Source organism: Carya illinoinensis, chromosome 7, assembly GCF_018687715.1.
Source record: "Carya illinoinensis cultivar Pawnee chromosome 7, C.illinoinensisPawnee_v1, whole genome shotgun sequence".
In the NCBI taxonomy this organism is placed as follows: domain Eukaryota; kingdom Viridiplantae; phylum Streptophyta; class Magnoliopsida; order Fagales; family Juglandaceae; genus Carya; species Carya illinoinensis.
Genome location: NC_056758.1, coordinates 24,593,108 through 24,604,828, shown reverse-complemented (window position 1 = coordinate 24,604,828; position 11,721 = coordinate 24,593,108). Strand labels below are relative to the sequence as shown.

Below are 11,721 nucleotides of genomic sequence, written 5' to 3'. Positions count from 1 at the left end.
ATACGCCTACCTATGGAGAGAATATTAGGAAAAATGGGGAGCAACTCATTGAGTTTACCAGAAATTAAAAAAATAATGAAGAGGGAACCGGTGAACCGGCGATGGAACCGGTGATTGAAGCTCCGAACAATGGCAGAGACGAAGCTCTAAACCAGCGATGGAATCGGCGATGGTAGAAAGCAAAGGGGTTTACGGACGACAGCTTGATCCCTTTTCTGGGTGACGGTGACGGTGCAGGGACGGCTGGGAGGAGACGGCAACCGTAGGGCTCCTGGGTTTGCGTTTTCTAGGTATGAGAATGGCTTCACTCACGTACCGTTTCATCCCATTATAATTTCTGAACGTTCGTTCTTCGGTTTTTTTTTTTTTAATATTTAATGCCATGTGTCGTTACACGTGGCGTGCCACGTCAGGCAGTCAAAACCTGCGATCACAATGGAGCGGTCAAGTAGCACGACCCTAAATACAATCGATGGATTCTTTCGGTACCCTCTCAATGAGAGTGACTGAGTAACATTATTCTTTTGAAAACAAATTAAATATAGAATTACTTATCAATTGAGGTGACAGCGGCACATGTAAGAGCCATGTCAATTTGTATCATAAGCCAATGAAGTTGACAGTGGTGGACCCACGTTGGCCCTAAGGGGGCCACCGCCCCCAACAAAAATTTTTAAAATTTCAAAATGTCCCTGAATTTTATTTATAATTTTATAAATATAAAGAATGATCCCTCTAAAAAATTCATAACCCCCTTATGTTTTCTAAAATTTAATATACTTACGATTACCTCTTTCCGATTTTTTTTTTTTCATATAATCCTAAAATTTTATATAATTTTTATATATTATCTATTTTAAAAAATGTGGCCTTAGTACTAAAATAATTTAAACTAAATTTAGAAGAACTAATAAATTTACTAATACAGATTTTAAAATTTTTTATTATATAATATTAGATTTTTAATATGGAATTTAAAGTGAAAATATAAGAAAAATTATTTAATATTAAGAATTTATATGAAAAGTAGTTGAGAAATTTTCTAAAGGTTTGACAAAATGATTCTGATAACCTTGAAAGAGGCGTTGGTTCTTGTATTCCTTTTTATATATAATTTGTACAAAGATTAGAAATAAATATGGAGAGATTTACAACTTATTTGTAGGCTATAAATAAGACACTAATGGTGCAACTATTTGTGCTGTAATAGAAGCTATATTGATTGAGGACCATCAGTTAACTTTCCTTGTATGAGAGACTTAAATATAGTTGTATCCTTAACAGATTTTATCTTCTATATTTCATTAAGTAAGAAAAAATTTATTTAAGATTTCAATTATATCATTATATGTTTGATGTGACACAAAAATATATAGATTTTACAAGAAAATTAATAAACTAGCTTAAACAATAGAATAAAAAATGATATTCTAAAAAATCACTTGATTATTTCTATCAAAAAAATAAATTTTAAAAATTTAATTACAAAATAGTAATAGATCAATATTATTCCATAAAACATTATCATCATAAATCTAAACATATAAGTTGTGTTTTTAAAATTTTATTTTTACATAAATATATATATATATATATATATATATAAGTATGTAGCAAATTAACGTCAGGGATCCACCTTGTGGCTGCGTTGTGGCACCTTCATTAAGGTAGCCCGTAAAAGATCAATATAGAGCAGAAACTGCGCCATAGCAAAAAACGTTACCGGTAGGCATGTCGCTGCATACACTGGAATCGCCGCAAATTTTAGCTCCTCCTTCAGCACAGAGAAATGGCCCCCACAAAATGAAATTAGCATAGCGGCTATGGACACGAACAAAGATGTTAAACCCAGCAAGAGTTTCCTAGGTAAGTCCCTGCCAAAATCTCTCTCTTGGTATCGTGATGTTAAGATGGCGAGGAACATGACTAAGGCCGTGATCGAGAAGCAGAGAGCAATGAGTGATGAGACCGCGAAGAGGTTAAAACCAGGCTTGTTTTTTAGAGCTGGAAGGCCATTAGTCTCAAAGCCTCCAGGGACCGTGGTGGAGGTGGTAAAGGCCACCGTAGCGATGAGTGCAGCTACGACGGAACAAGATTGAGAAGTGTTTGTTAGCCACTTGCTACCATCCTTTACAAGGTCTCTGTGGGTTTCAATGAACAAGTCGCTTGGGGTCTCGCCCTTCTTGTTGTAGCGGGGGAAAAAGTTGTCGGACATGGAATCCCTGACATACTACAGGCAGGAAACCAAGCAAAGTATCAAGTATTAGGTATGTCATATATAATTTGCCAACAAAACTTTCGTAATAAAATACATGGACTTTATTCTCTCTTGTTTAAGGAAAGATATCATGCATATATATATCTATATATATATGCTTATTCTCTCCCCTTTTAACACAGAGATTTGAATCCACAAAATCTTTTTAAACAAAATCAATGAGTAGTTAGAAGAGTTTTGGTATCTGAAAGTGAGGGTAAAAATAGAGAGAGTGGATGTGAGAAAACTTTGATTGTTTGTAATCTCATACAAATATAATGAATTTTGACTCCAGTGAACATATGCAAGTTACCCAACTATTTAAATAGTATCTTTATATCGTCTTGTGTGATTCTTGGATAGGTTCTTGGCACAACAATTGGTATCAAAGCTTTGGTTTGTGTTGTCCAAAAATTAAGTTGATCAAAATCAACTTTTGAAAACTCTAGGGTGTTTCTTGTGTCAAGACGAATCCGTTGCCACAAACAGAATCAAAAACGGAGATTGGAGGAGCACACACGCGCCCCGAGAAGACGAAGCGTGAACCCACGCATGCCCACGCTCACGCCAAAGCTGAAGACACGTGAAAGACATGCGCCACGCACCCCACGCGCCCCAGAGGTTGAAGACGCATAAAGGACACGTGCCCATGTGCCCCCACATGCCCTGACGCTCTCTGTGAATGTAAGACATGTGCCCCATGTGGCCCCAGATGCCTTGCTGCAATGTGTGTATCTTACGCGCCAGACGATCAGTACCGTCCTTTTTTTCAGATCCTTTTTGGGCTCGATTTGAGTCATTTGGAATCCGATTTCAATGATCAAATAGTTCTTTTCAACTATTTGGATCATTCCAGACTCATCTATACAGTTATAATTTTAGAATTTGTTATCTAAATCTTTTAAATTCATATGGAAGGTTCTGAAAGAGACAGGAGCTCTGGAAATGCAAGTAGTTTTGGGCGTCGGTCCACAATTTCAAATGCCAAGTTTGAAATTGAGAAGTTCAATGGAACAAGCAACGTCGGCATGTGACAGTGTGAAGTTATGAACGCTTTGATTCAACAAGAGTTAGATATTGCGTTAGAAGAAAAACCATATGATATGACTGAAAAGGATTGGGGGAAGCTTAATATCCAAGCTTGTAGCACAATCCAGGTTATGCCTTACCAAAGATCAGAAGTGCTTTGTCATGAGAGAGATAAATGCAAGTGAACTTTGGCGGAAATTGGAAGATAAGTTCATGAAGAAGAGCATTGAGAGCTGTTTGCACTTGAAGAAAAAGCTCTTCAGATTCCAGTTTCATGAAGGTATTTCTATCTCTAAATACCTCAATAGTTACAATCAAATTCATGCTGATTTATTAAACTTAGATGTTAAAATCCAAGATGAAGATAAGACTTTACTATTATTAAATTCATTACTTGGTACATATGACCACTTAATTACTATACTACTGTATGGGAAGGAAAAAATCAGTTTTAACAATGTATGTAGTTCTTTAATTAGCAATGAGTACCGCAGAAAAGATAAGCAGGTACAACTAGATATATCAAGTGAAACATTAATAGCAAGGAGAAGACCACAGTCAATGTATCAGGGAAGGAAGAAAGCTTTTCAATCAAAAACTCGAGTCACATCACGTGATTCATCAGTCGAGAGAAAACTCGCCAAAAACGAGTGTTCTTTTTGTCGCAACAAAGGACATTAGAGGAAGGATTGTCCCAAGCTGAAAGGACAATAGAAGAATCAACCCATCATAGCTAATGTCACGGACATAGATAAAGATTTAGACTTTGCCTTGACAAGTTCATTATCCATTTGTCATTCCGATGAATGGATTATGGATTTTGGATGTACCTATCACATGTGTCTCAATCGGGACTGGTTTACTGATTTCACAAAGACTGATAGTGGAGCAGTACTTATGGGCAACAATAGTGCCTGTAAGACTCAGAGAATAGGAAGCATTCAGTTGAAGTTGCACGATGGTAGTATCAAGACTCTAACAAAAGTTCGGTACGTTCCAGACTTCGAAAAAATCTCATCTCACTTGGATCTCTGGATTCAAAGGGATCTCTAGATGAGACTAATGTTGACACCATCAGTCTTTAGCATATGCATATGGGATACGTTGGAGAAAAAGTTTTGCAAACACTAGTGAAGTAAGACTTACTCAAAGTTTCCAAGACTAGTAAATTGTCTTCTGTGAGCATTGTGTATTGAGGAAGCAGAGGCAAATCAAGTTCAGAACTGTTGTACACAATACATAGGGAATACTTGACTATGTACATTCTGATATTTGGGGACCTACCCAAAATGCATCTTTAGGAGGTAAGCATTGGTTTGTAATTTTTGTAGATGATTATTCACATCGTATGTGGGTGTATACGATGAATAATAAAGATGAAGTGCTGAACATCTTCTTTGTTTGGAAAAAAATGATTGAGACTCAGACCGGCAGAAAAATCAAGCGGCTCAAATCTGATAATGGAGATGAGTACCCTTCAAACCCCTTTATGGAAGTATGACGGAGAGAGAGAATTGTCAAACACTTCATGGTACGAGGAACACCGCAGCAAAACGGTGTGGCAAAACGGATGAATCATATTTTGTTAGAGAAAGTGCGATGTATGTTACTGGATTCTGGATTAAGTAAAAAATTTTGGGCTGAAGCTGACATATGCCTACCATCTCATCAACAGACTACCCGCAGCTGCCAATGATGGGAAGACACCCATTGAAATGTGGAAATGTATACATGCTAATAATTATGACTCTTTACACATTTTTGAATGTCCTGCTTACTATCATGCTAAAGAAAGTAAGCTTGATCCTAGAGCCAAGAAAGTAAAATTCTTAGGCTTTTGTACAGGTGTTAAAGGGTATAGACTATGGTGCGTAGAGTCTAAAAATGTAATTATCAGTAGAGATGTTACATTCAACGAATTTGATATGCTTAAGTCACATAAGTATAAAGATTCCAATGAAGGCAACCATCATAACGAAACACCCAGTGATTCACAGAATATGAAGTTTACTACTTCAAAGGATTTAGGAGAGCATGGACAAGATAAGGTTCATAGTGCAGTCACAGTACCTCCATGTCAATCCGAATCAATAGCAACCAACAGGCCGAGATGTTAGAAACGTGTACCGACACGTTTTGTAGACTTTGTGACATATGCACTACTAGTTGAAGGGGGTGAGATCCCAACCACTTACAGAGAAGCCATACAGTTCAGTGAACAAGTTAAATGGACAAAGGTAATGAATGAAGAGATACAATCTTTTCACCAGAACCAGACTTGGGAGCTTGTACTGCTTCCACAAGGAAAGAAGTCAATTGGATGTAAGTGAGTTTTCAATAAGAAAGATGATCAAACTGCTAAAAATGGAGTATGATACAAAACTAGATTGATAGCCAAGGGCTACGCTCAGATAGAGGGAATTGACTAAAGTGAAGTATTTTCTCATATTGTGAAGTATTCATCCATTCGGATATTGCTAGCTTTGATTGCAGAAATGATCTTGAATTAGCATAACTTGATGTGAAAACAGCTTTCTTACATGGTAATCTAGAGGAGAAGATCTATCTGTCTCAACCAGAAGGTTTTATCTGGAAAAGAAAAATGGGTCTACAGTTTGAAGAAGTCACTCTATGGCTTGAAGCAATTACATCGGCAATGGTACAAGCGTTTCGAACTTTTTATGATGGATCTGAAATACACTCGTTACCAATACAATCATTGTGTGTATTTTAGAAAACTTGCAAATGAATCTTTCATTTATTTGCTTTTATATGTAGATAATATGTTAATTGAATGTAAAAGTAAGGGGGAGATAAATCGTTTAAAAACTCAGTCGAGTCATGAGTTTGAAATGAAAGATCTAGGAGAAGCACGAAAAATATTGGGATGAAGATCAGTAGAGATAGGGTGAAATGTACAACTCACCTTACTCAAAAGTAGTATCTGAAGAGAATATTACAATGCTTTAACATGGACTCGAAGACGAAGCCGGTGAGTACTCCAATGATCCCATATTTCAATCTCAGTGCATTGCAGTCTCCTAAAGATGATGGAGAGCGGGACTACATGAGGAATGTCCCATATGCAAGTATTGTTGGAAGCCTAATGTATGTCATGATGTGTACACAACCTAATATTTCCCAGGTTGTCGTTATATGCATAATACTGAAAAAGCCCATTGACATATGGCTAAATAGATTTTACGGTATATTTTAGGGACTGTAGATATTTATTTGAAGTTCGAGAAAAGTGAAGATAGTCTAGTAACTGGATATGTTGACTCAGACTATACAGGTGATCTTGACAAACGTTGATCGATAACTGGATATGTGTTCACTATGGCTGGAGGACCAGTTAGTTGGCGATCAAATTTACAGTGTACAATTGCACTATCATCCACGGAGGCTGAATACATGATTATAATAGAAGTTGTGAAAGAAACCATTTGGTTACAGAGACTGGTAATAGACTTGGGCTTTAAGCAGCAAGAGGTAACTGTTTATTGTGATAGTCACAGTGCAATTCATTTGGTTAAGAATCAGGTATATCACTTTTGAACCAAACACATAGATATCCGATTTCACTTTGTACGTGAAATATTAGAAGAAAAGGATATCATACTTCAAAATATTGACACTGAAGATAATCTAGCAGATATGCTGACGAAAGTCGTCATAGGGATCAAGTTTCAACACTATTTAGACTTGATCAATATTGCACACTGCTGAGCACCCTCAGGTGCATTGGAGCCTTAGAGTGCATTTGATAGCGGAAATCTCTCATGTCAAAGAAGAATGTGTATTCAGTTGAAGAATGAATCAGTTTGTAAGCAGCCTAGTATGGCACACTTGGGTGGAGAGGGGTGATTGTTGAAAAAAAGACCACCTAAGTGTGAATGCAGAAATTAAAAGGCTGCTCTGCACATGCACCGTCTAAAATCTCATGCTTTGCACCATCCTATATGTTACAAGATCAACTATAGCTGCTGTTAGCCATCAATTTCGGCTAATAGTTAGTAAGATGTTTAGGGGAATTTCTACTCAAAATAGGAGATTTCTTATATGTGAAAGTGTGGGCTAAAATAGAGAGAGTGGACGTGAGAAAACTTTGAGTGTTTGTAATCTCACACAAACATATTGAATTTTGACTCCAGTAGACATAAACAAGTTGCCGAACCACTTAAATATTATCGCTATATCATCTTGTGAGATTCTTGGACAGGTTCTTGGCGCAATAGTTAGATGATCAGTATAATTGGAAAAGAATAAAAAAGACAAGGAATATAAACATAATTCGCAGTCGTACCTCATACCACTTGTTTTCCCATTGCATTTGCAATGCTGCCCCGGGAATTCGCCATGGCCGTTTGTCTCCAAGCTTTGCCGCAAGATGCAGGGCACTATTCTCTTCCTTATCCAATTGTCTAAACATGCTCTCATTCGATCTATATCGTCGTCGCAAGAGTACTTCATATACCTTTGGTTGCCTGTACTCCACCGCCAACAATACTATATTCTTATTATCTTCATTCACGTCATTAACGGCAAATGGATAGACTTCCAGGATTTTTTCCACAATTTCAGCGATACCATTCTTTGCTGCAAGTAATATTGGAGTCTCTAATTTCTTTGGCATTTTAGGAGATTGATCCTGATCTACGAGCATCATTAGATTTTTGTTCCCAGCATTCCTATCTTGTATGGAAATCGGAAAAATTTCTTTTACTTTGTTCACAATATCGTTAATGCCACTTTTAGAATCATTAATTGATAAGATCATCTTCGCCGTTTTAAGGGTTTTCTCCATCCCTGCCAAGAACACAAATTTTTGGGCTTTGATCAAACTGTCTGCGACATATTCATTATTAAAACTCATACTAATGTTACACGGACTTAATGTTTAAAGGAAATCAAAAATTTATTTGTACATACCATCACTTCCCGTAGTTTCCATAGAATCAGTGGGCGGAGTTTCACTACTGATCAGTTGATCTGGATGAAGATCGTAAGCCATTGTTTCTTCCAATTCATTTGTTCTGGATTGTGGTAACTCGGCCACACCAACCCTAAATCTGGAAGCCTCTTCATCATATGTGATCATAGAAAGTTCTAGAAGTTCGTTCATGATTTGAACGGCCCATACGTGCTTCCGTTTGTTACTCTCCATCTTTGTTATTGCGGTACCGAGTCCTTATTATCATGATACACAGAAAAATAAATTTTTTTGTATAATTAACATACTAAATATATTATCGATGTATATCAATCCTGTCATATCAACTAATATAAAAAAGTATTGATATTTTGTCTATATTTTAATGAATATAATGCATCCCGCAATAAATTACATGTTTACACACCAAAGTGGTAAACATCATATTATAACTCTACATAAAATAAGGGTTGAAAGCAACCGAAGTATATTTATTGTATGTAAGATGATAGATAACTTCCAACAAAAAAGAAAAAGATGATTCATAAGTACTTATATCTGTTATATCCCTATACTACCAACATACCTAATCCAATAAACATCAGCAATGCCTTGTTCGCAAGCTTGACATATTCAATGCAGGTGCGATAATTGGCTGGAAATTCAATTCCTGTATAATAGAAGCAATTCATTGAAATGAATGAGTATATAACGAGCTTGATCAATGGTTTACTGGAGCTCTTTGGTTCAACAATGTGATCCGTCCAAAAAACTGCCTCTCAAAATCTTCTATTTTACTGGAGCTTATTTTCTTTCCTAAATCATCCTCTCAAACACAATTAATAGAGTTATGCATTGCTCACCATGTCTTTCCTTTGGCACTTTCTTCGCATTGGTTTTTCCTCTATTTATGCCTGTGACTGGTAATTGAGGAAAAGAAAAGTAGTTCGAACATTAGCGGAATATTAGAACTGAGCCATATATATATGACAACAAAATTCTACACTAGGCTAGTGTGGTACGTTTGAGTAATATTGCGATTAGTTTTGAATGTGACGGTTGTTTTTAAGTCTCAACAATGGCATTTTCAAAACGAAAGATATACACACACACACACACATATATATATATATATATATTTATATAAATGTATGACAAAGTGGCTGAAGCGGGGGTTCGCAAAAAGATCTATATAATTATCATCATCTCAGGCGTATATGCCATGACGTGGTGTTCTTGTCACAGTGTGGCTTCTGCAAAAAAAAAAAAAAAATACAAAATATGTTACTGTTAATTATAAAAATATGTCCATTCACATACCAACTAAAACCATTTTCCACAACAATTTGAAGACGTCGTTGCAGGTTCTGTAGTTCTCTGGATAAGCCGGAGTCTCTTCGTTCCCGGGACTAATTATTCTCATACTTGGCAGGGCATCAGATGATTCAGATGGTTCCCGCTCAAAGTTTTGTTCGACCCCTAACCCTTCGACGACACAACAAGTGAGAATTCTTGAAACAAGAAAATATATGATCCCACCACGAGAAAAGAAAAGAGAAATATTTGATCTACATAGATATCTAGTACAAAGAAGTTTATAAATTGACATGGTTAAATGTTGTCCGTCACATTTTATAAGTTTCAAAATCTTGTATTTTGTTGGAGGTCTAATTTTTTTCCTAGAGCTTGCTTTCAAACACACTTAAGAGTTGCGCATTTCTCACCTGGACGTCCTGCCTTAGCTCCAGGGTTCTCTGCATCTGTTTCCTCTCTATCTTTTCTTTCATTCTTTGTCTCTGTTTCTTCTCCATTCCTGTTTTTCCCTGTGATTGTTAAATGAGGAAAAAAATTAAGGAGTTGGCCTTTCCCAAAGAAACGATGTGATAAAGTGGACCAAGCGTGCTTCGAACATGATCCATATAATTCTCATCATCTAATGGCATATTTGCCATGACATGGTGTTCTTTACACGGCGTGGCTTCTGCAAAATGTTACAGATAATAATAATAAAATCTATTCATTCGCATACCACCTGGAACCATTCTCCAAAACAATTGCAACAAGTCGTTGAATATTCTGCATTTCTCTGAAGTCAGATTCTTTTTATCCCCGGGACTATCGGTTCCCTCTGGCTGGGAGTCGGGTATGTCCTCCTCGAGTTGATCAAGAAATATGCCTTCCGAAACAGCAACAAAAGAAAGGATATGACTCTAGGAAAGAAAGGAAGGAGAACAGTTCTTGCAACACTGGCGATTCAGAGATACTTACAGTGATAAATGATTTTGTCGTATCCTTCAAGTTGGCTACTGCTTCTAAAAGCTGAAGGTTTGCTCGCTAGTAGATGGAGAGGAGTGAGTCCTTCTTCATTGACAAGGCTCGCCAGTTCCGGATACAATTTAATTATTTGAAATGCCAAATCTGTCAATTCAAGTTCAGCAAAATCTAACATGTTCTATATTTGAAATGCCAAATCCGCCTACACTATTTTACTGCTACTCTCGACCTCTTTCTTAAATTTAAAGTATAGAAGTAAACTAGAAAGCAAAATATATATGTCGGTTTCAGTACTACTGACCGAAGTAGTCCCCAGCAATGGCACAATGAAGGATGGTGTCACCATTCTTCCTCCTGGAATATAGCAAGCGACCCCTTCCCGCAACGAGCTGACAGATAGAGTGAAGACAAAAGAAAGCTGCTTTTTTACCATGGAGTGCTGCCATGAAAAGAGGGGTCTCCTGGTTATTATTTTTACAACCCACCAATTCTGGATAAACTCTTGTAATGCGTTGACACATGGCAACATTCCCCATTGATGCAGCAGAATGGAGCGGGGTATTCCCTCGGTCGTTCCCAGTCTCAAGAACCTGTCTGAGTCGGGATGGATCCCGAATTGATTGTATAAGTTTTGTGACGTTATCTTCGTTGCCAACGGAGACAGCTATGTGTAATGCCGTGTCTCCTGAATTGGTGATTTTGGCCGTTGGAGCCCATTCGTCTTGTTGATCAAACAGCTTGGCAACTTCATCCCATTTGCCTTCCATTGTCATTCTGAAGAACTCTTTCTTGATGGTCATGACCTGCCTTTCGGCCAGATCCATCAATGGCCCTTCGATCATACCCTCCGAAATGTCCTCCATTAATCTTTGGCAAAGAATATTTGAGATAAAGACAACTTAGACGGATAGATAGCAGCTGGGTGAGCACATTGGGGAGATTGGTAACCTTTATTTATACTCACAATCCAACTTCCTGTGTGCTGCCACATAAGATGTGATACACGCGCGAACACTACTTTTAACAATTTTACCCCAACACTCCGAAGATAAAACATTTATTCCATCCACGTACAGTGTGTCGGTCGGTGTGTGTCTGCGCTTGCTGGGTATGTCTGCTGCGATTCTCATACGAAAAATACCAAAAAAGACCTTTTTCCAATTAAGTTTTAACGTAATAAATTCTCATGTTAAATATGAGGCAAAATTACTAAAAAACATTTATCCTC

The 11,721-nt window shown here is 37.2% G+C and overlaps 1 protein-coding gene across 3 annotated transcripts; it reads right to left on the bottom strand.

The window, feature by feature from the left end:
* Window positions 1-1,616: 1,616 nt before the first annotated feature.
* Window positions 1,617-11,425, bottom strand: LOC122315052. Of its 3 annotated transcripts, none has more exons than XM_043130747.1 (10): window positions 10,795-11,424; window positions 10,488-10,637; window positions 10,249-10,395; window positions 9,944-10,042; window positions 9,540-9,704; window positions 9,083-9,139; window positions 8,806-8,889; window positions 8,219-8,476; window positions 7,593-8,095; window positions 1,617-2,230 (listed from the first exon to the last, which is right to left on the bottom strand). In XM_043130747.1, exons 1-10 carry the CDS (start codon window positions 11,354-11,356, stop codon window positions 1,625-1,627), a joined length of 2,631 nt encoding a protein of 876 aa, XP_042986681.1. In that variant the 5' UTR covers window positions 11,357-11,424; the 3' UTR covers window positions 1,617-1,624. The 3 variants fall into 3 exon arrangements, with proteins under 3 accessions (XP_042986681.1, XP_042986682.1, XP_042986683.1); XM_043130748.1 differs by having other exon boundaries at window positions 9,540-9,698; XM_043130749.1 differs by lacking the exons at window positions 8,806-8,889; window positions 9,083-9,139 and having other exon boundaries at window positions 10,795-11,425.
* Between the last annotated feature and the right edge of the window lie 296 nt (window positions 11,426-11,721).